Genomic DNA, 27,082 nt, shown 5'->3' on the forward strand with positions numbered 1-27,082 from the left:
CACACCAGCCAAAAGATCCATTCCCATTCCTCGTATAGCATAGCTGTTCCTGGCCATGATTTTCTGTCTCTGGCTGTTGTTGGAAATTCTGGTTTTACTATTGCTTTATTCATTACATGTATGATCTCCTTAAACATTTGATTGTTCCCCCATTTGCATCTTCCTTAGGCTAGTGCAACTCTGCAGCAGCTCAGAATGTGTGTCATTGTCTACTCCAGCAAAGTGGGAACTTAGGATTATCTGATTTGCCCTACTTCACTAGGTTTAAATTCAAAAGCAGGAGATCATAGACAAATCTGGAGATAAAAATTATTCTAAGAGGTGCTATGCACTACAAGTCATTCCAGGTGAGACACTTCTGGAGTGCACCTTCCTACATTGTCCACTGGCTCTGTTGGCTATGTATTGTCTTTTGAATTCTTATGGCATACTCTTCCTTTATCACCTTCTGTAAAATCAGACCTCTCTTCATCTTTCCCCTAACCTCTGACCACTATTCTATTTTTCTTATGCTCAGTCTCTACCTATTAGCCTGAGTGTGTCCCATTATTTCTCTGATCATAAGGCTTTTCTTTGCTGCATCCATTGCCTCTTAGACTTTCCAATTCCTGCCTGTCTTCAGTGTGAGCCAGATTGACCTCACAACCTTGTCTTTCAAATCTTCTAGCATGGTTAAGAGCTTTGCTTTTCCAAATTTGTATTCCTTGACAATGAACTTGGCAACAGTAGAGTGCAACATCAGTAAGACCTAGTGGAACACTAAGCCACTTCCTGTGTACTTGTTGATTTTGACCTTCATGTCCTCCACTATTCTAGTGCTGCAAACCTTTTTCCACCATTTGTTTGGTTTTGGTTCCCCTTTTCATATCTTTCAGGGTGTTGTCATACCACCTTCTGAGGCTTTTAACTGGTTCCTCTGCCACTGTTGGGATATTTTGGCTGGCTACTATAAACACAAGTGTTTCCACAAATTTCCCTTTCTGCAAAGAGAGGTTCTGGGATTTCTTTGGTTTGAACCTCATTCTGGAAGATGCAACTACCTTGTCCATTTCAGCATCCTGTGTGTTTCATCCTCCTTTGTGGGAAGGACTGTATGTATTGCCATCCATGAAGGCTTTTAGAGGTGACATCCAAAGTTCTTTTGGAACTAACCATTCCATTGTTGCCTTCAGGATGACCTCCATTTCCAACACAAAGGGCATAGGGAAAATTGCACAGCCCATTTTTATGCCCACTTCCAAATTGATCTTGGCAGTTGTGTACTCTTTCATGGTGAATAACATAGAGAGACCACAAAAATATTTCTTCAGCATTTCTCGAATATTCTTTGGAACGTGTTACATCTCAAGAGCTAATTAAATCATCTTGTGTGGGACCAAACTGAGCCATACCACATCAAGGTTGCTCTTTTCTGCTCTAGCTCTTTGGATTAGCTCCCAAGATCATTGAGGCATGTTCTACACAACCCAGCACTGTACAGGTGCCTCTGTTCTGAACTGACATATCTAAGTACTTATTCTCTGTAAGATATTTAGTTAACCTTGCTGTCATAGCAGAGAAGATTTTACCTTCAGCTTTCAGAAGTGATATTGGTCTGAATTGGCTAATGCCACTTGAATTCTGCTTTTTTGGAATGTATACTCCTTCAGCTTTTATTCATTGGTTGCTGATCTTCAAGTTCTTCTATGCTGGCCTTATAAAATTCGTAGAGCCTTCATGATTAATTCAAAACAATGTGAATAAGTAAGCATTACACTTGAATGCTAAAGGGTTAAATATGAAAATTGCAATTACCTTGGGTCATTTGTATTATGTTACAGACTTTTCAAAATCCCTATTAATCAAAATAATTCTTCTGTAGAATGTCTTCATTGAAAAGTTATTTTTAAACTAAACAATACAGAAAATGCTCTTCAACAAGCTCAATCAACTAAATCCACAACTTATTTTCATGAAAATGCAAAGAATCCAAAAATGAGAAATTCCTTTTATTGCAACCTCCCTGAATATTATATGATGCAGTCATCATATACAATTTGGCAAAGAATGACAAGGCAGCCAAAAGAAATACTGGATACCATCTGTTGTAGAGAGAACTCTTCATCACAAAGCCAGAATTACAAGATTTAATGTAGCCAAGTATAACCTGCAAAAGTTTTAAGCAAGCATACTGAGTATTTAATTTCCTTGAGAATGACCATGAATGGGACAGCTAACCAGCTCAGAAATCTATTTGTTATCTGTAAATTTATGTTTTGCAACAGTCTTATTGAAAATTTTCTATATCACAGAAGAGAAAAAAATGGCCATTGAAAATGTAAATGACATGCCATGCAATCCAACAAACCTGCGAATATTTGAAGATGAAAGAGAATTCAACTAATCAACTAAAATGACACATCATAAAGATAAATATAAAGCATGGACTAAGAATGTTAGTTATGGACAAGTCATCTTAGTAAATGTAAATTTTGTAGAATGTACATGCAGAGTTTTCAGAATGTGAAATAAAATATATTAAAAGATTATTTATTAAGCCATCCAAAATTTCAATAATTTATTCAATTAAAATGCACCTAATATAATGTGTATTTTTCTGAAACTGAAATTAGAGGTAAAATTAATAAGTTCCTAATTCATTCAAAAACTCTTTGCATTTAAACTAAATACATTTTTTTAATATTAAAACTATTATTTAAAATAGACAAACAATTTAAATTTAAAATTTTGTATTTTGCCAGAGCATCCAGTACCAAATTGGTTTTCCCTATTCATAATATTTCACCCTATTATTTCAGATGTTGAGCATGCTGGAAATAAAACCCACTCTTTATCAAATAAATATGCAGTCAGCATCCTTAAGTTTGTTTTAGCTTGACAATACACTTTAAACTTTTTAATTATATACTTTCAGTTTAATTGTAGTTGAGGCTGGTGACTTATTATTTAAATAGTTGAATTTTTTCATTCCAAACCATGCCACAGTTATTGAGGAAAGTTCATTAATCAGCCTTGAAATACCTACATCAGCTGGTTATACATCATCTCAAATCACTATCTGATTATGAAGATGTACTTTTTATGGTGACTTTATATTAAAAAAGAAACAAATACCTTTTAAATTATTGCTTCAAAAGTGTACAGTATTTTCTTGTAAATGTTAAGTTTACATTGTGCTTATTTGTAATATTAAAAAAAAAATAAAACTTATTGATTTCCAAAGCTGAAAAGAATTTAATAGAATTATCTTAATTATGCAGCTCTTGTGAATTATTTGAAAGTGACACATCTGAATGTTCAACTAAAGAATCCTCTCAACAACAATCTTCGATTAGCCAAAGTTGATTTGCCACGTGTGAACAGCACAAATCCAGAGAATCCATTCTCCATATCTGTACCTGTTCAAGCTGCAGGTAAATGCAATTCAATCTATATAATTATCTGCTTGTTTGTTTGCCTGTTATACTTTAGTTAGTTAAGTGGAGGTGGAGTAAAAGTGTGTGTGAGAGAGAGGGATGTGAGGAGTGTGAGTAGAGAAGTAGAGAAAGAGGCATAATAAGGCCAAATGGATCACATGATTAGTCGAAGGGAGATGCAAAGAGCAAGAGAGAAAGTCAATGAGAGAAAAGAGGGAGAGAAAAGTATTAACGAAATGCTGTAGGATGGGGAGAGAAACGTAATGAGAAAGAGATATGTTTAGGATACAATATTTAATGAAGGGTAATGTTCTGGTGGTGAGGTTAAAGAAAGGCAGATAAAGAGATGGGTAGGAGAGGCAGTTACATTATGAGAGAGTTAGTGAAAGTGAGAGATGAAGAGAAAGAGAGAAATGTTAAAGACATGAAGATGGAAATTACATGGTTAGAAGAGGTAGAGAAAAAGAGAGAAAATATAAAGTGCTTAGTAGAGGGAAATTTTAAGATATAATATATTATTGTGACTGGAAGTGAAATAGCAAAATAAAAATAGAAATGCAAATCATCCTTTCTTTCTTAACCCTTTCATTACCAACCCGGCTGAAACCGGCTCTGGCTCTGAGAACAGATGTCTTGTTTTCATAAGTTTTGAATCAAAATCTTCCACCAAACCTTAGTCACAATTTATGTTCCTAACACTAGCTGAATGATAACTAAGTTATTTTACTAAACTCTTTGTTATATTTAAAAAGAAACACTGAGCATCTCAAAATAAATTCAGTAACAAAAGGGTTAAATAGCTTCTCTTAATCTTTTTTAGTTAAAATTATTTTATTTATTTTCTCTTTAACAAAACATAAATTAACTCTAAGGCGCTTTGATTCTAGACCTGCTTCCACACCTGAATTTTTTCTCTAGTTCTGGTAGTGATTCAGCTATAAGAGCAAGATCATCAGCATAGAGGAGCAGAGGAGCTCCCAAGAGCAACCAGTTCCTCTATTATGGGATGAAAAACTATGATAAATAAGAGAGGACTATGAACTGAGCCTTGGTGAACTCCTACCTGTACACTAAATTCATTGTTAAACTCATTGCTGACTTATACCTTACTAACAGTATCTCTGTTCATGGTTTGTACAGCTCTCACCAACCACTCATCTATCCATATATATATATATATATATATATATATATATATATATATATATATATATATATATAGACTTTGTATCTGTTTTGGCATGGTTTTTATGCCTGGATGCCCTTCCTAATACCAACCACCCCACAGAGTAGACTGAGTGCTTTTTATGTGGCACCATCACTGGCACATAAAAGTAAGTTGCAAAGCAAAGAATCTTTGAGAGGAGAGGGGGCAATGGTGGAGATGATCTTGTGTCAGAGGATGAAAGGTTAAAGTGTGACAGAGAGACAGAAACAGGTGTCTTTCTGTAGAGGAGATACAAAGTTATCCAGCCATAGAGAAAGAGAAAGAAGGAGAGTGAGATAACAAGAAAGATGACAGAAACAGGTGTGCTGATGTCAAGGAGATACTTGGTTACCTAGCTAGAGGGAAGAGCAAGAGAAGGAGAGAGACAGAGATCAAGAAAAAAGGCAGAAACAGGTGTAGAAGAGATACATGATTACCTAGCCAGAGGGCAAGAAAAGAGAAAGATTGGGAGACAGCAAGAGTGCAAAAGAGAACAGGAGAGAGTTGGTGGCGAAGTGCAAGGATATATTCACAAGGAACAGGAATCTGAGCATAAATGGGATGGTAGAGTAAGGAAGAGAGAGATAAATTGTGACAAGTGCCAGGGCATACCCTCAAGGTATGAAGGGCATAATATTCATGGCAGGGCATTGTCAAGGCATCATGAATAGGGAGTGGGGGTGGGAAATACAGTGGCTAGTGGGAACATGGATATAAAGAAGGGGCGGGGAAAAGTAGCAATCCAGTGAGCAGAAGATAATCATGCAGTTTTTCTTGCATAATAACCCATGGCAGTACCAAGTATTCACTTGATAAATCTTCCAAACTTTGATCCCCCATTGTGTGGGTTTTCCAAGATGTACAGCTAGAAACATACTTGACTTTTGTAACCCACCATACCCTCATCAACAGACAGGTATCTCCTTGTTTGTAGAATGTTTTATATATATTTCAAATGCAGTCAATGAGAAGTCTTATTTTAAATAATGGATCAAAGTTTAGTTCTCTGCATACTTGGTACTGCTAGTGTCTCTTACATATAGGTACTGCGATAATTTCAAAAATCGGGTCCTTGTCATTATACTAGAAACATACTGGTCTCCAAAAGGTTCATCACTGTTCCAGTAGTTTGTATTTCTGGGTAGTTTTCTCATACTCATAAGTGTATTAATCACAAACAATGCTCAGATTTTGTCCAAACATGTGGGAGACCATAAATTATTTCTTTGTTTACATTTTGCATAATGATTTGTTTTGGCAGTAATTGTTTCAAACAAATTAAGAGAAAAAAATAATTTAGAAAATTGTCTAATGGTTTTATCTCCTGAAAAAGACTATGACTAGGTCTAATCTCTTCAGAAAAATCATTAAGAAAAACTGTTTTCAAATTTTTACTCCATTTACATACAAATCCATTTTCTTTGTCACTACCATTGGAATTGCTGGTTTCACTTTCAGAAATCAAAAGATCGAATTCATAATCACACACCACGTGATTTTTGTGTTCACCATATATGTTGCTTGATTTCTCCATGTCTTCAAATTTTTATTCACTGCTTGACAACATAAAATTGGTATCTATTTTTTGTCAGTATTGAATATTCTCAGAAAATCAATCTCAAAAAAAATGTGGGGAAAAATCTCCAAAATTCACAGAGGTCAGATATCAATTATTTACAAAGTAAAGTCAATTATTTACATAGTAACTTAATTATTTACATAGTGAAATCATATGTTTTCATGAATGGACTCAAAGTATGGAGGGCATACCTTGAATGATTAGGCAAATAAGAACCTTCCTTATGACTGAACTTGGGACATAACTGACACTTGTATTGGTTGTCAGGGCAAAACTTTCTGAAGAGGACCAGAATTTCATTTTCTGTCAATAGGTGATGGCTTGGGATTAGTTTTCACTTGATTTACTGATTCTAAACTTAACTTGGCACTTGTTGCAGTCTTCTATTTATTGTGCTTCAAGTGTATTAACTTTTGATACTCTTCACTGGCTTGCTGTACAGTCATTTCTGGCCATAGTTCTAACTATGATAACAGTTTAGTATGAATATCTGCATCCAATGGTGATTGTAGACCAATAATGAAAATTAAACATTTAAACTGATTAAACTGAATTCAAATTGAAACATTCATATTTGTGATTTACTGTACCTGCATGGCTAACAAAATTCTTCTCCTTGGACTTGACAATGTTTTAAACAGTTGTATCTAATGTTAAACAAAGATGAGTTCACAGTAAAAATCTTCTGAAGTGTTTCAACTGTTTCATTGAAACTGATGTCTCAAAGATTCTTTGGTAGTATATAGTTGGTCTATTTCTGAGCTCAGTTAATAATAATCTGACTTTCACCTGAATGTCAAGATTTGAACAGGCAACGAAAATGTATCTTTGAAATATGCAAACTATAAATGAACAATTAGGTCAAAAATAAATTCTGTAATGGAATTTGAAGCTGTCAGATTGTCACTGTTTGAGTTGATAGATAACTCTTGAGTTAGTAATTCAATAAGGTTAAACTGTGCTACGTCAGATTGTTTCTGCCGACATTCAAGAAGCATTTCCATTTGCTTAAAAGAAATGGCCATTTTATCTCTTAACCTTGTTGCCACTGTTGTAACTGTATTTTGGGCCTTCAGTACTAAACTAATAAAATATAACTGGATTCCAACAAAGAAAAGAACTTGTAACTCGTTTTACTTGGGTTATACTATATCAACTGGCAATTACAAAACTGTCCATTACACAAAAACCCAAGTAAGAACGCATATATGAAAAAGAGACTAACTTCCAGGGACGCAACAGGTTGAATGCCACGTTCACATGCTAAAAAACTGTTGATCATCTTATTACGTACTCATGAACTATAGCCTTACTGTATATTTTGGTTAAAAGAGATGTCACAATAATATACAGCAGGTCACATGTTTCATGGTCGGCAGTCTTCAACTGCATGATCATGTACTTCATGTAGTTATTAACTGAGCTACATCATTATCAGTTTATATCCAATTTCACTGGATAAGTGAAAATTGGAATTACAAGCCAAATAAAGATAGCTGTTAATTTAGCTGACCAATGAGCAATTTGTGTTTCAAAATTACACACACACATGTGCATATACTCACATATGCATGTATATATTCATGTGCCGGTTTTTGGACATAGGTCTTACACTATCTTTTTGGATTTGATTTATGCTTGTGCTGGCTGAGCATTTTGTTATAATCCCATAATAGAATACTGATTTCATAGTTCACTTATTATGTACTATTTATAGAGATCTGCAGTTTTCAGCCTACATAGCATCCATTATTGCATTTCATACTTCTTAACATTAGAATAGAAGTTTTTTTTGTCTACATTTGAGCCACTTGTGATGGATTCAGTCAACTACAAGCTATCCAGTGGTAAGTAGAAAATACATTATAAAATACGTTTTCCATCAAATTTTCAGCATGAGATTAAATACATCTTGTTAAAAAAAATAATCACTAGCAATAGAAGCAGTACTAGTATCAATAGGCAATCTTTATATCTATCTTAACATGGATAGCTTGTTGGAACACTGAATACTGCAGTATCTGCCTTGAGAGGTCTTCTTAAATAGATGCATGGTGCATAAAAGTACAGACATATATCATAGCAGATGAGAATCATCTGGTATGGGTGCCAGAGCTACCAAATCACATGACTTCAGTGTACTTCACTTCTTCAGTGGCAAGCATTTGGTGACTGCATACCAGCCAAATCTTGCTACCTCAATATAGAATATTAGTGCAAATAGCCAGAAGACTTATTTAAAAAATTATTATTAACAACAGAGGCAGTATTAGTATCAAAAGGCAATTTCTATATCCAGCTTAATGTGAACGTGTTGTTAGAATGTTGAATACTGCACCATATTGACTCAATGGTGCTTTCGTGCACCATGCATCTATATGAGAGGACCTCTCAAGGTAAATACAGCAATATTCATCATTTTAACTAGTTGTTCATAGTAAGTTGGACATAAAGATTGTAATTTGTTCAGTTTATCCCTTTTGAGATCAATGATGCTGGGGCACCACCTTGAGCTTAATTAAATTTTATTAAGACTTTGGAAACTTATTGCAGTATCCACCTAGTGATGGTTTAAAATAGTATTTTTAGTATCAGTTAACAAAGAAATTCATTAGAACAATATATTGTATGTAAGGAAATATATTAAGTTAGTCTGACAAAAATGAGTTTACATTATATTCTGAATGAGAAATTTGGGCCGTCAGAGTTTCTTTGTAATGGAAATAGAGTTGCTTTTTGAATGGGAAGTTATATCTTAGGCAACTTTCTGAAACCAAAATAAAGTGGCAAGTATTTTGCATAAGCATTAACATATTTTTCACTTCAATTCTGAAATCGATTTTGTAATTTTTTTATTTCCAGTATAATTGTCATATCGATTTGTATGTTTCTCTAGCCACCCAAGTGGACAGCAGTGAGGTGACCAGTGATGGAGCAATGCAGACTTATGAAGTTCTACATCAACTGGCTCTCACCAGTTCTAGTGCCTTTCTCATTACACAGTCACAAAACAATTCTGCTATCTCTGTGACAGGAAACACTATGACAACTGATAACATTATTGTACATGCATTACCAGTTTCTCAGGCAGGTTCTTTTAAAATCATTCCCCCCACTCTCCAGTTTAAGTAATATAAAGATTGGATGCACACTTCCTAATCATATAAATAATTATCTTACATAGTATTTTTTCTCAATCAGCTCTAGTACATCACAATCTCTATGAGAGCATTTGCACAAGTCACTTTATCACTTGAATATCAATCAATTCTCATTTCATATTTTTACCTTAAGTGTGAAGATCACATGTGATCAACCTTAAATAAGTGTCTCTAAAAATTTCATCTATTAAAAGACTGACAAAGAGATTTAATTATTGTTAATGTGATCATTGTTTGCATCATCTGTTTTATATCTTTCCTTGCAAGCTTGGTTCGAGCAGTCTTACAATGTTACTATATTTACAGTATAATTTTATCTCTAACAATGATCTTTAATATTCCCATATCTGTATTGATAAGTTATTCATTAAACTTTCTTTAAACTGCCTCTTTTATGATCGGTTGACATATCTGGTTGCATTTCCAGATATTGCTTGAGGTTTTTACTGGAATTTTTATCTGTATCTTTAACTAACTACCACTAAGGCAATATGTTTATACAAATACCACATGTCTGTTTAAAGAGAATTTATGTTTTGTATTTCAATCTTTTTACGTATTTGAAGCCTAAAACTATCAAGTAGTTGTATGCTATTTAATACAGTTCTCTTATTTGTTTTTGTTTGTTTGTTTGTTTTTTGTTTTCTTTTGCCTTGGATAAATAGCACTATAGCTATATAAAATGATGTAACAATTTGATGTTGACCAAAAAATTATAGAGGAATTTTTTACTTTTGTCATTTTTATATTATAAAAAAATTCTAAAATATAACTCTTTCATTCTTATGTTATATAGTCAAACCATCGATCAAAAGTAACTGAAAATGTTACTGTTCAAATTAACCCTCAACCTACAGATATCATAACCTCTGAAGATGGCTCTGACACTGTGATATCTCTTGGCACTGCAGACTAAGTCTAAAGTTAAAATATCTTGGAGATATTCTCAGCTGAGACAGGTGAATTTACTTAAATTACTAAAACCACACTCATCATCATCCTTTTATGTCCACTTTCTAGCAAATCCATTTAGATTACTCTCAAATGTAATACCTTTTATTCTCATTGTTTTGAATTAGTCATGCATTATCTCATAATCATGCATTACCTCATAACTTTCAGATTTTAATGATGTAATTGTTTTTTTTTTCTAAGGGTGACATTTAATGTTGGTATGAGAGGTCAGATCTGGCCAGTTTGAATATAAAGCAGGTAGAATATTTTGGTCGGATATGACCAGTTTAAATGCTAAAGGTTTAAAGTAAATGAAGAAATATCAGCTGGTAAAATTTGCACAATAAAAGACAATATAGTGATCTAGAGACAAAAAGCGAACATTTAAAAAAATATTCTTCATAACTACTGAGTGCATGATAAGCTTCGTTTTTTTTTATCTTTTATCATATAACATTTCTCAAAGGGAAAATACATGTGTATTTCTCAAATATCTGTTTGTTTTATCTACAAAAATATTTTTGTCTCTGGTTGGAAAAAAAATCAGAATTTATTTATATCTAAAGAGCGTGAATTGGAAAGTTTGTGAACTCACATTTTAGAGAAGCATCCAACTAGAGCTATGAAAATGCTTAAAATTGTGCAGTTTTCTACCATGTACACATGATGCTGCATTTTGAACTGTGACAAAGTTGCAGGCACTGAAACATGGAGGTTTAAAAATGGCATATGATCAAACATTCCACCAAATACTCAAGAATTGTGTTCTTCATTTAAATTTCATGTGTCTTTCTATATAGATTTCGCATTATTTATTTGGCTTAGGTGAGCCAAATAAACAAAGGCGGTGAACTGGCAGAAACATTAGCATGCCTGGCGAAATGCTTAGTGGTATTTCATGTCTTTACATTCTGAGTTCAAATTCTGCCGAGGTCTACTTTGCCTTTCATCCTTTCAGGGGTTGATAAATTAAGTACCAGTTGCACACTGGGGTCGATCTAATCAACTGGCCCCCTCCCCCCAAAATTTAGGGCCTTGATTATTTATTTGGCTTAGCTAACAAACCCTAATATGTGACAAGAAATTTTGTTTTTTAAAACTGTCAATAATGTGACAATTTTGGGAAAGCTCTCTAGAATACTCTGCTCTAACAAGAAAGAGTTTGTCCTCTTTAAGATTGGTTAATTTGTGTGATCATTATTTGCTGAAATACTAAGGAATTAATAAATTATTTTCAAATTTAAGCAAAAAATTGTTGAGTTGGACAAATGTTCAGCTACTAGCATTTGATAATTTAATGAATGCTCTTGCTGAGAATCTTATCACATATATTTTTGTCTGATAAAGATGTTTCTGCAGATGCTAGTGAGCAATCTATATCAAACATTCTGTCACAAGACAGCCACCCAGTGTTGTATATATTAACAAAGTTAACCACTGCTAAATCTAATCATTTAATATCACAAATGAATTTTTAGCACTTATATGGGCTACAAACACTACCCGCCATTTTTCATTTAGAAGGAAGCTCTTACTCAGACCTGCTCATCATCCTCTGGAATCCATTTTTAATCTATGCAAAGAACTTCAAAATGTTATGCTTTTATGAATACTGAAGTCGACCATACAGCTGACAACATTTGATTTTGATATTTCATATTGTTGATGCATTCTCTTGATTAAATTTTTAAAACTACAATTTCAGTGAATGATGATGAAAATTTTATTCACTGGATAGAAACTGATATATTATATCTTCATAGCTTAATTTTGAAAACAATATTGAGCAAAATTGTTTGCCGGAATCAAATAAATATCTGGACTAACATGTTAAACATTGATTAACACTCAGAAACACTATACTGCTGTAATTTTTTATCATGCTTTCAGTTTTCAGGAGATAAGTCATAAAAAGAGTCCACAAGTGATGAAAACTTCATTAAAAGAAGGACTTGGTCCACATTTGGCATTAAGCATTTATGTTTCAGATATATGTGTATAGACTAAACTGACAGAAGATTAAGAATTAAATTAGGGGTAAGAATAAAATGTAAAAAAAAAATGCCTGAACTGAGACATGAGAAAAGTGAGAATGTTTACAACATGAGGAGTCTGATTGTACACCTATAAATGATGGTATTTCTAAGATGATGCTTTGTATTAGAATTTATACCCTTACTATACACCGTTACAATATCATTATATTCATTCATTGTTGAATCAATAACTTCAGTGATTCTATAACATTTTTGGTTTACTTTTTCTCAGATCTTCACTGTTAAAATCAACTTGGTTCTATTTCTCAAACTTTTTGTGGACTTCATCAAGAAGAGAAAGCTACTTCAGACCAAAATCCAAACAAAAGCAGTTTTGTAAGTAAATTGTCATTATTGAACTATTCTGTAGAGTTGTTTAGAAAAGGCATCAGGAAGATTTGATTATGTAAATAAATTATTTATCAAGATAACATTTCAGATTCAACTTTATGATTATAGCATAATAGATAAACTAAAAACGATAGCAATTATGCTATGCTTTTACTGTAGTATGTGAGTATGTGAAATCAGATTTTTTTCTTTAAATGTAAAGAAATGTTGACCTTTCACTGAATTTCACAAAGAAATTCACCTAGTTTGCAGCTACAAAACTCTTTTCATACTTCATTTGAAAAACATACCTGTGTGTGTGTGTGTGTGTGTGTGTGTGTGTGTGTGTGTGTGTGTGTGTGTGTGTGTGTGTGTGTGTGTGTGCATGCATGTGTGTGTGTTGTGTGCATGCGTGCACACACTTGCACAGATAGATGCAGCATCTCACATAGGTAAACATAAGCATGGATTTAGGCACATGCATATTCACATACATAAACTCACTCTCTCTATACATATTTCTCTCTAACATTCTCTTTCTTTCCTTTTTTTTCCAGCTGAGGTACCGTGTATCTCCTCTACAGCAAAACCTATTTTTATCCCTCTTTTATACTTTTTAACCTCTCATCAACTGACACAAAGCCACCACCCTCAATACTGCTCTCTTCAGTTGAGGGGTTTTTGTTTTATAAGTTACTTGATGACCCTGCTGATACTGGTACCACAAAAAGGGAACCAGTACACTCTGTAAAGTGGTTAGCATCAGGAAGAGCATCTAGTCTTAAAAACCATGCTAACCAGCTCAAGGCTACCATAAACGCCTACTTGACAAACATCTGTGAAGAGAGAGGACATGTGAACAAGATTAAGTGCAACTTCATCACAAGAAACAGAGTACTCCCCACCTTCTATTACCTCATAAAACTACATAAACCAAAATTAAACCTTTTGTCTCTAGTATTAAAAGACTCTTCTTTCAAATACCTTGGTTTTAATCTAAAATTCTCAAACCACTACTTCAAACCTTTCCAGGACATGTTGAATGCTCCACCAAAGTCATCAACAAACTATGATGTCTCAACTCATCCATGCTTAGGAAAAAGTAACTACCATTTTAGCTAAAAACATTTCCTATACAACACTCCCCTTGCAACCCCAGCTATCAACTTACTAATTGAACATATTACTTCCTCTCATAGCCTTAACTGCATTGGGCACACAGCTCCAGATATCCATAAACTGTTAACTACTGTAATGGAGACCACCTTCCATTCTGAGGGTTCCATTTGCAAACAAATCTCTGGATTACTGTCAGGCATACTGACCATCATATACAGGGACCAGTTACAACACAGGACACTCCTTTGCTTTTTCTACCAAGTATGTGGATGACATCCTCATATTAACATCATCTCACAAGCAGGTTATTAAAATATACAATATCTTCAACAATATTGATGAACATATAAAATCAAAAGTAGAGCACCCCAATAACACCAGTTCATTACATCTGCTTGATTTCAAACTCAAAATCTCAGAGAACAGATTCATCTCCACTAACTTTTACAGAGAAGCAGCATACAGGAGCCCATTTGTTCATCATAATTCATCCCTGCCCATCAGAACAAAGATGGCCTACATCAGAAATGAGATTTACACAATATGCAGTAAATGCAGCAAGACAGGAATGAAAATGTTGTTGTGTAGCAATTTATCATATAAATCATTATTAACTTCATACAGGTTATTAGTCTTACTGAAAAATACAAATTTGTTTTTGGAATTTCTAATATCAGATTTTAGTTTAGCTTAAAAATGGTTATAGTACTTACAAAATCTTATATTAGTTACTAAATCAAGGAGGTATGCCTCAAAAGGAACTAAATCTTTTATCTTGGGTGGATATTTATGTGTCCTTAAATCATAATGTTCTGTGAAAGTAGATGTTAATGTAGCATCAAAAAAATAAAGCCTTCCATCTCATAAGGTCTTCTACTTTCCCTAGAAGCATCCTAAGATATGAACTATTCATTGCTGTAGGTATATTTTTTACAGAGTAATCCATGTAATATAAATCCATAATAGTGTGTATAAATTTTTTTAGAATCCTTATAGTCACTCAACTTTTACATAGTTATATGCCAAACAATGTGGAAATTGAATTTGCAGTAATAACATACAATTTTTACATTATTTACATTTGACGGATATTTGTCCTCATTTTCTTTGTTGTTAACACAATGTTTCGGCTGATATACCCTCCAGCCTTCATCAGGTGTCTTGGGGAAATTTCAAGCCTGGGTTCTCATTCCTAAGGTATTTTTCGATATTATTATTATTATTATTATTATTATTCAGGTCACTGCCTGGAATCGAACTCGGAATCTAGGAGTTAGTAGCCCACACTCTTAACCACTACACCATATGCCCGTGGCCCACGGACATATGGCATAGTGGTTAAGAGTGTGGGCTACTAACCCCAAGATTCTGAGTTCAATTCCAGGCAGTGACCTGAATAATAATAATAATAATAATAATAATAATAATAATAATAATGATAATAATAACAACAACAACACCATCGAAAAATACCTTAGGAATGAGAAACCAGGTTCAAAATTTCCCCAAGACACCTGATGAAGGCTGGAGGTCATATCAACCGAAACATTGTGTTAACAACAAACAAGATGAGGATAAATATCCATCAAATGTAAATAATGTAAAAATTGTACATAATTCCTCATCTCTTAAACATAGAACAGAAGACAACATATTTGGAGGTATATAGTTTATACAAAAAGTACTTCATCCAGTGAGAGATAAATATCAATTTAATACATATACTGAAAGTGCTACTAATAGTTTCACGCTTTTATAATACTTTAACTAGGCATATTTATAAAATACACCATGTATCTCCAAGCAATCTTTCAGGCTCTGTTTATGTGTTAAATATATTTTAAAAACAAGGATGCTGGACAAAAAAAAACCTTCCCATAAAAACCTAATTACCACCCTACTCAAACTAACACAGTTAAAGGTGATTTCAACTGAACAGAAACTATATAAAGGTAAGACTAACTTTAATGCACTGCAATCTGATGATGGCTTCCCTGGGCAAAACCTTGAAATCACTGTCAGCAACATTCTTGTATAAGAATAATAAATTTGTACTCTACAAAAGTATAGAGTAACCCATCAGATTAATGTAAAATTATTTTTACTATAAATGAACATAAAAACAAACATTAATATATATATATATATATATATATATATATATATATATATATATATATATATGTATGTATGTATGTATGTATATGTGTGTGTGTATATGTCTATATTTGTATATATATATATATGTATGTATGTGTATGTATATATATATACACAAATAAAAGGGTAAAGGATTATTACTTTATTGATAAATTAATAATTAATAATTTTTACCAAGCCCTTCGGAATGTAAACACCATTATCGGTGAAGAACTTATTTAAAAGTTCTTATAAATTTATAAACATAATTAAGGGATCAGCAACAGTTGCTTCACCACATACCGAAGTTCAGAAATAGCAGCTAAAGTGCTAAAACTCCAACAGATAGCAATACTTGTAACTCACAAAAGCAAAACAAGAAGAAAAAATAACGAAACTAACCAGTCTTAGTTAATCATAGACGCGTTTCTGGATCAGAATAGTGAAAACTTTTCATTTCCTCATCAGTATGATATTCTAGTTTGCAAACTTTAGCTGCTATTTCTGAACTTCGGTATGTGATGAAGCAACTGTTGCTGATCCCTTAATTATGTTTATATATATATATATATATATATATATATGAGATCGTTGCCAGTGCCCCTGGACTAACTCTTGTGCAGGTGGCACATAAAATACACCATCTTGAGCGTGGCCGTTACCAGTACCACCTGACTGGTCTTCGTGCCGATGGCATGTAAAAGCACCCACTACACTTTCTGAGTGGTTGGCGTTTAGGAAGGGCATCCAGCTGTAGATACTCTGTCAAATGCTGTGCATGAGAAAACCCAGCAAGCCAAGTGAGATCTAAATCTAAGGCCTCAGCCAGTCCACTTAGGCATACCTTCCTTCATTGGACACTAAACTCCACTTGCGAAGACCTGTTGAGGCAAGTGAAATCGAAATCGAGTTAAATTGGACACGAAACTCAGCTTGCGAAGACTTATTGGGGCAAGCGAAAGCGAATTTGTGATGGCACCTGTGCCCAACATCGCCTTTCTGGCACTGGTGCCCATGGCATGTCTAAGGACTTTCGAGCAAGATCGTTGCCAGTGCCCCTGGACTGGCTCTTGTGTGGGTGGCACATAAAATACACCATTTTGAGCGTGGCCGTTGCCAGTACCGCCTGACTGGCCTTCGTGCGGGTGACACATAAAAGCACCCACTACACTCTCTGAGTGGTCGGCGTTAGGAAGGGCATCCAGCCGTAGAAACTCTGCCAAGTCGGATTGGAGCCTGGTGTAGCCATCTGGTTTCACCAGTCCTCAGTCAAATTGTCCAACCCATGCTAGCATGGAAAGCGGACGTTAAACGACGATGATGATATATAACCGGAGAAGTGAAGGTGCATGGCTCAGTGGTTAGAGTGTCGAACTTACGATCGTGGGGTCATGAGTTTGAATCCTGGACCAGGCTGCATATTGTGTTCTTGAGCAAGACACTTTATTTGACGTTGCTCCAATTCACTCAGCTGTAGAAATGAGTTGCGATGTCACAGATGTCTAGCTGTATCGGCCTTTGCCTTTCCCTTGGATTACACTGGTGGCATAGAGAGGAGAGGCCGGTATGCATGGGCGACTGCTGGTCTTCCATAAACAACCTTACCTGGACTTGTGCCTGGGAGGGTAACTTTCTAGGTGCAATCCCATGGTCAGTCATGGCTGAAGGGGTTCTCAGCAACCAGAGAATGAACAAGCAAAACATATGGTCTCACTTTAGAGTATTTAATTTATAATTTAAACATAGTGCTGAGTAGTTATAGTAAATAAATAAAGTCTCAATTTAATACATACACCAAAAGAGCTACTAATAGTTTCATGATTTTATGATACTTTAACTAGGCATATTCATAAAATACACCATGTATCTCCAAGCAATCTTTCAAGCTCTGTTTATGTGCTAAATATATTTTAAAAACAAAGATTTTAAAAACAAGGAGTAAAAATGAAAAGGAAAAACACAAAAAAAGGTTAATGCAAAAAATGGAATGAGAAGAAAGAAATGAAAGTGTAGTGGGAATATATATTCAGTACCAGGTGTTGATGTTGCTGCATGTATATTATTACAAGAGTTCATATAGAGATGAAGAATCAATTCAAGAACTATATATTTACTACATAAAAATATATTTTATTTACTGGTCGATGATGATACATAATCAAAATGTAGAATCTAGTTGAATGAAGTAATCTATGCAAGAAAGTTCAGAGATAGGAAATATAGAAATAGCAGCTAAGTGGTTTTCAGTTATGTGGTATAGAGAAATAGATGGACATATCAATGACATGAATGGCTCTAAGTCTAATCGACTAAGAAACGAAGAGCAGGGTTAGCAAAAACTAGACATTCTAGAAACTTCTAAGAGAAATGCTAAGCTTCTTGAATAATTAAAAATCACATCTCATGACACAGATGGTTCGAGAAACTTAGTAAAGGGAGGTTACTCTGTAAGCCTTCTTGCAAGGGAGATCATTCAATTATTTAACTACATAGACCACTACACACCCCCTAGGCAGAGGTAACATTATACAATTTTAGTAGAAAGTGGGTTATACATCTTTAGATTGTATACCTGACTTTCTACTATAAAATTAAAGAAATTGACGGAACGCTGAACTCCAGACTAAACAACTCAAACAACATTTATTTAGGTGATAAACATACAAATCTTTTAGTTATACATCTTTAGAGGTGAGAATAACGAGCTGTCGAGTATAAGACCGAAAGATGTAGAGACAGCTTTAAACACACGTCCATGCTCAATCGCTGGCCAGTGAGAAAGAGAATGAATTGAGCGGGAAACGCTTGCTTGTTTAATTCTACGCATGCGCAGGCGTTACTACAGAGCTCCCTCGCCAGAGCGGAAACGCACGATAAATAAAATCTGTTAGAACGCCTGAGGCAGGATGGCCACTGAAAAACTACCCACAAGATGTGGTACAACACACACAAAGAAGATTCAAAGAAATGAAATGTACACTTGTGAAATACATGCATGCAACATATAAATGAAATGACAATGACAAAACAACCGTGATGACAACTGTCCAGGAAACTGGAATCACGTGATGTAAAAGTCTTGAGTATTTGTTTTCCCTGAAAGGAAAGAAAATGTATGAGTGCACAAGTGTGTGTGTGAGAAAAAACACAGAACAAGTGAAAGTGTCTGTAGTATAGAATGCGAAAAAATCCCAAAACACCGAGATAGAGTACATTGATGAAGACGTCGGTGCAGGAACTGCTATAGCTGTGTTCTGTATGTGTGGTGGTAATGATTCAGTTGAAACTTGGCGACGTCGGGGGGGAAAGCTTGTAATTGATAGTAGTAATTGTTGTCGTCACGGTGGTAATCTTGGTTGGCGCACAACGCTGGTGGCGAAAAGGCTGTTTGGTGATGAGTGTTTGAAGAGGTACGCTTTTACAGAACGATCGACAGACACAATTTCTGTACGACCATTAGCGAAAACCTCGAAGAAAAATTTTCTTAACCCAAGATGAAAGAACAACCATGCGAAATGAATAACGAGTTATTGTGTGGCAGAAAAGATGTATGTGTAATGTGAGAGTGTGAAATGCGACATATAAAAACATAAAAAGCAGGCCGTAAATCCTGTTTGTTTTTCGTGAGTGGAAAAAATCCACTCTAACAGAGACGAGAATAAAAACCGCTCTTGTTGAGTCGTGTTGACTATGGTTGGAGATGTTGGTAATGAGTCAGTCTCCATGGCCGTATTTGTTCTTTAGTCGAGGTTCACCAGTTATAAGTTGGTAATCCATAGTTCATGCTGCGTTTTTTCTTCGTCGGGGGTCACCACTTTAGTAGAAAGTGGGTTATACATCTTTAGATTGTATACCTGACTTTCTACTATAAAATTAAAGAAACTGACAGAACACTGAACTCAAGACTAAACAACTTAAACAACATTTATTTACTTGGTAAAACATACATATCTTTAGTTATACATCTTTAGAGGTGAGAATAACGAGCTGTCGAGTATAAGACCGAAAGATGTAGAGACAGCTTTAAACACACGTCCTTGCTCAATCGCTGGCCAGCAAGAAAGAGAATGAATTGAGTGGGAAATGCTTGCTTGTTTAATCCTACGCATGCGCAGGCGTTACTACACAATAATGAAAATAATAAAAATGTATACCTCATAAAATGTCAAGCTATAGAAACAACATCACAGTTCAAATGTAATAAATGTTTGTTAAATTCTTGGGCCAATGCACAGGTCTAGCACTTTTGGTAGTCAGAGTTTGTGAAGTGTGTAAAGGACGCGTTTGTAATGCTGTGTGTATGTTGTCTGTAGTGGGGTTGGAAATAGTTTTTTTCCATATGAGCCCTTTTTAGTCTATCAACAGAAATATTGACTTTACGACCGTTAAGGTCTAAGGTGAAAACTTTATCTGTACAAGAAAGCACATGAAATGGCCCTGAATACAGGGGCTGTTAAAGGATGTTTAACGGCATCGTTATGAACAAAACCATGAGTCCAGGAAGAATAGTCCTTAGGCAAATATGTTTTAATGTCTTGTTTTCTGGTGTTCATATGTGATAACTTTGACATATAATCACGCAAGCGTTCAACAAAATTTGTAGTATCAATATCTTGCATGTTTGCAGGAACAATTATCTGACCAGGCAGCATCAAGGAAGAACCATAAAGTAATTCTGCAGGAGAATATCCAATATCTTCTTTGATAGAGGAGCGGAGACCCAAGAGAACAATAGGAAGAAATTCAATTGATTGAAATGAATCAGAAGCACACAATGCAGCTTTAAGCTGTCGGTGAAATCTTTCGATCATATCGTTCGAAGCTGGGTGGTAACTAATGGAATGGATGTGTTTACTTCCTAAAATCTTGGTTAGTTCCTGGAAAAGCTTAGCTTCAAATTGACGTCCGCAATCTGTTGTTATTTTTACAGGTGTTCTGAAATGAGAGATCCATCCTGTGACTAAAGCTTGTGCCACAGTTAGAGAAGAGATGTCTGTGAGTGGAGTGACTTCTGGCCAGTGGGAAAAATGATAAATACAGGTTAATAAAAACATGTAGCCCTGACTCACAGGTCAAGGTCCTACTATATCAACATGTATGTGCTGGAATCGTGCATCTGGAGTGGATAAAGTACCCAATGGTGCACGGATATATTTATATACCTTCGATCTTTGACAATCGACACAGGTACGAGTCCAATTAGTTATGTTTCGACGCATGTTCGGCCAAACAAAACGAGCTGAAATAAGCTTCAATGTTGCTGTTATACCAGGATGTGAAATATTGTGTAGTGCTGAGAAAACGATATGGCAATGCTTTTCAGGAACTAAAGGGCGAGGTTTACTAGAAGAAAAATTGCAAAGGATCTGGTTGTTGTATATTATTCAAATCAACAGATGGCTGATCTTCCGACGTTTCATCCAAGTTAATTTCTGCAGTTGAAAATAACGTGTTAACTGGTAAATGGGATAAAGAATCAGCAACAATGTTCTCAGAACCTGGAATATATCATATATCACTTGTGAATTGTGAAATGTAATCCAAATGTTGAATGTCTCTTGGAGAAAATTTATCTGGCTTGCAGTGCAAAGCGAATGATAACGGCTTATGGTCTGTAAATATAGTGAAGTTTCTCCCTTCCAAAATGTGTTGGAAGTGTTTAACTGAGAGGTAAATAGCTAACAGTTTATAACTGAATGTGCTATATTTAGTTTCAGCTGGTTTTAAGTGATTAGAGAAAAACGCCAGAGGTTGCCATTCACCATGGTGGAGTTGTTGAATGACTGCATCAACACCAATTTCAGATGTGTCAACTACAAGAGAAATTTTGGCATCAAGAATGGGGTGAGCTAACATGGAGACACAAGAGAGTTTCTTATAATCTTATAATCACATCTACTAGATGTTAAACAACTATGAATAGGAGAGAACAAGGAGAAGGGGATATCATATCAGTGGGTGAAAGGGGAAGGGAAGAAAGGCTGAGTATGCCACATATTTTCAGTTAGGGCTAAACCATTGAACTATAATGAGGGGAGAGATAAGAAAGACTTTAATTTGATCAAAAAAGCTGACAATATTAAACTTCTAATGTTAACAATATACTTCATGTCATTTATAATATTTTTGGTAAATGCAACATAACATTAATTTGGATATCTTTTATTTCAGATCTAGAAAGAAAATATAGGTAAAATATAGTAAGAGTGTTCAGTGAAATCAATTCTGCATTAAAAGGATGGTTGTTGCTTTTTACAAAGAATTTTGATTTTTTGCAGCGATAGGACACTGATTTTTGTTAAAAGTGATATATGCGAATTACTGCACAGTGATAAGATGCTGACTTTTTAAAATTGATACTCAAGTGCTTTTTAAGTGATATATACAAATGAAGTAAGGTGGTGAAGCAAAGAAATATTTCTTATAAGTAAAACACTTTCAGATATTAAAGACAGTCAACTGCTTATAAGCGAAGAAATTCTGCAAAATCACATGACGACAAACAATCCTAAAATGCTAGGGAACCACATTGTTTGCTGTGGTGTAACACATGATCAGTAACTGAAATGTAATAATGGCTGTTGTTTGTTGAATAATAATGTTTCAATACCTAGCAAAGTGGGAATACCAGCTATCAGAATAAATCATGTGCAGGAGAAAGTTTTAGCTTCAATTGTCAAGTGATGATGGGTGGGAGTCAACACACACCACACACATAAATATATATATGTATTAAAGTCAGATAAGGCCAGTTTATGGGATTACCTTAGGTTTTATGTCCATAAAGGGCTTAACTTTATGGCGTATCATCAGATCCAAAAACTTGTTGGCTTAAGGCTTCTCTGATGATATGCTGTAAAGCTAAGCCCTTTATGGGTGTGAAACCTAAGGTAATCCCAAAAATTGGCCTTATCTAACTTTGATATATACTGCTCTATAACTTAGAGTGTACTTCTTTTTTCGGATTTATGTTTTTACAGGCGATATATATATATATATATATATATATATATATATATATATATACAGATATTTATATATTTACAGAATAGATTTACATGGAGTACAAAAAAAAATGGGAAACCAGGATAAGAGGACATGGTGTTTCAGGTCCAACAGCTGTTTTGTGGGGCTCATAATTACGTAATAGTTGTAATGTTGGCAGATGGAGTGTGCAGAAAGTCAAGGATATGCAACCAGTAGTGGATACATATAAACAGTACCATAAATCTAACCTCTGTCTTCAGGGTAGAGATCTAACGTTTTGGATTATAATACAGGGAATTTAAGGGTTGGAAGGATGATGAAAAAGGCAAATAGAAGTAGGTGGTTTGGGAGGCAGGTGGGGAATGTTGAAGCAGAAGAAGAGTTAGAAGAGGCAGAGCAGGGAGGTGGAGGGGTGGGATGAGTAGCATTGTGAAGAGTGGTGTCCTTGTTGGGTGTTTTGGCAACAGGTGTTGTTAATCAGATGGTGAAGGCTATAGAACTGAGTAAGGGAAATAGGTATGATGAGGGAAGGGAAGGGATTTAGTTATAGATGCCAGCAGGGAGTTAAAGGGGAAATTTGAGGTAGAAAGTTATAAGGGTAAATAGTAAATAGAGAGGTGGAGAGATAGGTTGGTAACAATGGCAAGGGGTAGGTAGTGCTAAATGGTTCTGGTTGAGGATGAAGCTAGGAGAGGGTTGAGAAGGAATTCAAAGTATGAGGGTGTGGTGGTGGTATAGGATGTGCTAGGTAGGAGAATGTGTGAAAGGAATGGATAGATATAGAAGAGAGGTTAAATAGAAGAAATATCTTGCTAACATGGTTAAGCTGTAATTTAAAGTTGTATTGTAATTAAGGGAATTATATAGACTGTGTGTAATGGATGAACTATGAATAAAATTTGTGTTTACACAAAAGGATTACATCTGATAATCTGTTGAATAATCCTTTCATATAAACACAAATTGTATTCATCGTTTTCCCACTATGCAAAGTCCATATAACTCCCCTAATCAAACAATAGGTTCTCTAAGCACAAAATTTATTCCACATTTTCCCATTATGTAAAGTCTTTATTGATTTCTCCTTATTGTGGTTAAGCTCCTATTGCATAGCCAAACTAGCAGCATTTACTTTATCCTTTCTCCTGGTGCTATTTTCTTGTTATCTCAACATACCTTCCACCTCTGCTACCCTACCCCTACTATTCTCCTTCATTGCTTATCTCTTCTAGTCTCTTTGTCTAGTTAGTTGCCATCCCTGACTGACACCACACTGACTTTTCTTTTACCCCCTCCTCTCTCACTGTTTCTTCTGTTTAACTTCTGGTCAGTCCCCACTATGTCATAGAATTTCTTTTTCTTCTACCTGCCTTTCATTTCGTCTTTTCTACACCTATTCGCCCCTTCCTACATGATGGATATCCTCCTCTCTTTCCCTGCTTTTTTTCCTTATTCTGCTTCCTCTCTCCCTTCAACCATTTAACTTTTTGGCACTGCTATATGAACTGCATTTTCCACCTTTTCTTGACAAGGGAAGGGGTGGGGCAAACTTATAATATCTCCATGTGACTGTTTACTGGTTGCATACCCAAGACATTTTGTGTATTCCATCTGAAAATTATGACTATTTCAATTATTATGTAGCTTCAAGCTTCCTGAAACAGCTGTCAAGTTAAGAAATTATGTACTTTCTTCATAGTATTCTGTATATTTTATACTCTATGTAAATGTATGCATGTGTGTGTGTGTATTTCTTAATATACATAGAATTAAGTGTCTGTGTGTGCATGCATGTGTGTGTATATATATATATATATATATATATATATGCAGTATGTAATATATATTTATATATATATATATATATATATATATATATATATATATATATATGCAGTATATAATATATATTTATATACACACACACATAGATATCTACATACACATATATGTATATTTAGAAAGTAGCACTTTATTGATCTTGTGATTTAAAACCTATAATATACCCCTTAGTTTAATATCAGTGTATAGTTAGCATGTCCTACAACATCAATATTCCTTTAGTTAATACAGGATATCAGTCATAGATATAAGCTAAATAAGTAAATTAGCAACTTTTAGTTTTAAATACTTGAATTATTATACATTTTCTATAGATCTTCTCTATTGATGTTACTAAGTTGTATATATACTTCATCATGGTTTTAGTGATTAAGCTATTTTATATCCTTTTCTATGGTGTTCTACCCTACCTGAAAATTTTAATACATTTTAATACTTTATAATTGCCTTTAGATAAACCTAAATTTTTGTACCCCTATAAATTATATAAAACAATATGGGTATCTTCACAGCTTAAAATTAAACTGCTTAGATTATAATTTAATTAATTTATAGTAAATTTCTTCTTTCGCCTCAATGCTAAATCTTCTTGATAACCCTAAATTTTAACTTTATACATATGGCTATATTGTTTAAAATAGTTTTAGTAATTATTTATCCCTTTCTTAAAGTGTTCCATCCTCCTGATCTTAATATTTATATTGGCCTTTATATAAGTAGCCCTTCTAATTAAGTACCCCTAAGAAACTGTAATATCATGTATGGATTAACACTAATAACTTTTAAAACCTATATTATACTTCTTAATTTAAAATTAGTATATAATTAGCATGTCCTTTTAACATCAGTATTCTTTTAACTAAAACCAGGTATCAGTCTTGACTAAAATAGGCTAAATAAGTTAATAAACAACTTTTAGTTCATAATACTTAAATTATTATACATTTTCTGTAAATCTTCTCTATTGAAGTTAATAAGGTATACTCTTTACTCTTTTACTTGTTTCAGTCTTTTTGACTGTGGCCATGCTGGAGCACTGCCTTTAGTCGAGCAAATCGACCCCAGGACTTATTCTTTAGAAGCCTAGTACTTATTCTATTGATCTCTTTTGCCGAACTGCTAAGTTACGGGGACATAAACACACCAGCATCGGTTGTCAAGCGATGTTGGGGGGGACAAACACACACATACAAACATATACACACACATACATACACATATATACATATATACGACAGGCTTCTTTCAGTTTCCGTCTACCAAATCCACTCACAAGGCTTTGGTCGGCCCGAGGCTATAGTAGAAGACACTTGCCCAAGATGCCACGTAGTGGGACTGAACCCGGGACCATGTGGTTGGTAAGCTAGCTACTTACCACACAGCCACTCCTATTCCTTTTTCTTTGGTACTTTACCCTACCTGATGATTTTATTATTTTATAATATAGCCTTTAATAAATCTAATTTTTGTACCCCTATTAATTCATACTTAGCTTATATAAGAAACTACCAGTATCTCCACAACTTAAAATAATTCAATTTAATTAAATTGATATATAGTTAACATGTTCTTTAGCCTCAGTGCCAATAAATTCCAGTTGATCAATCTCCATAGATACCATCTAATAAGTTAATATTTAGATAAATATTAAACTATTTCTATGTAATTTTAGAGGGGAAAAAACCCTCTATTGTGGTAAAATTTGGTATATACTCAAAAGTATTCAAAAAAGTTTTATCCTTTTGTTATAACATCATTCTTAATAATCTTCTTGACTACCCTAAATTTTAACTTTATACAATATGACAATATTGTTTGAAATGATCTTTAGAAATTACTTCAATTATCCCTTTCTTAAAGTGCTCTACCCTCCTGATCTTAGTATTTATAAGGGCCTTTATATAAGTAACCCTTCTAATTAAGTACCCCTAAGAAACTATAAATATCATGTATGGAGTAACAATAATAATTTCAAAAACCTATAATATAATCCTTAGTTTTAAAAATTAGTTTTAAAAATTAGAACGTCCTATAACATCAATATTCCTTTAGCTAATACCAGGTATCAGTTTTTATTGATACTAGCTAAATAAGTAAATATATAATTTTTAGTTTAGTATACTTTTCTATAAATCTTCTCTACTGATGTTAATAAGATATATATACTTTATCATGTTTTTAGTGATTAAGCTATTTTATTCCTTTTCTATGGTGTTCTGCCCTACCTGATTATTTTATTTTTTTATTATTTTATAATAGCCTTTATTTATTTATAAAATAAATCTAATTTTTGTATCTCTATAAATTCATGC

At 34.2% G+C, this 27,082-nt stretch overlaps 2 protein-coding genes across 18 annotated transcripts in view; one reads left to right on the forward strand and one right to left on the reverse strand.

Annotated features, from left to right (window-relative positions):
• LOC106876920 (cyclin-D-binding Myb-like transcription factor 1) overlaps nt 1–27,082 on the forward strand; it is a 162,701-nt gene that overhangs the window by 122,672 nt on the left and 12,947 nt on the right. For 14 of the 16 annotated variants that reach the window (XM_089351020.1, XM_089351013.1, XM_089351016.1 and 11 more), the window contains 5 exons: nt 3,261–3,413; nt 9,099–9,289; nt 10,160–10,322; nt 12,586–12,689; nt 13,241–14,421. In XM_089351020.1, coding sequence (XP_089207146.1) covers nt 3,261–3,413; nt 9,099–9,289; nt 10,160–10,279 — 464 coding nt within the window. In that variant the 3' untranslated portion in view covers nt 10,280–10,322; nt 12,586–12,689; nt 13,241–14,421. Of the gene's footprint in view, nt 1–3,260; nt 3,414–9,098; nt 9,290–10,159; nt 10,323–12,585; nt 12,690–13,240; nt 14,422–27,082 lie in introns of those variants that run through there. The other 2 variants (XM_089351017.1, XM_089351014.1) reach the window with 1 other exon arrangement.
• Nucleotides 19,848–27,082, reverse strand: part of LOC106876921 (uncharacterized) — a 50,483-nt gene continuing 43,248 nt past the window's right edge. For both annotated transcript variants that reach the window (XM_014925676.3, XM_089351026.1), the window contains one exon: nt 19,848–21,754. In XM_014925676.3, coding sequence (XP_014781162.1) covers nt 20,348–20,995 — 648 coding nt within the window. In that variant the 5' untranslated portion in view covers nt 20,996–21,754 and the 3' untranslated portion in view covers nt 19,848–20,347. The remainder of the gene's footprint in view (nt 21,755–27,082) is intronic.

Source organism: Octopus bimaculoides, chromosome 4 (assembly GCF_046866305.1).
Source record: "Octopus bimaculoides isolate indiv1 chromosome 4, ASM4686630v1, whole genome shotgun sequence".
Taxonomy (NCBI): Eukaryota; Metazoa; Mollusca; class Cephalopoda; order Octopoda; family Octopodidae; genus Octopus; species Octopus bimaculoides.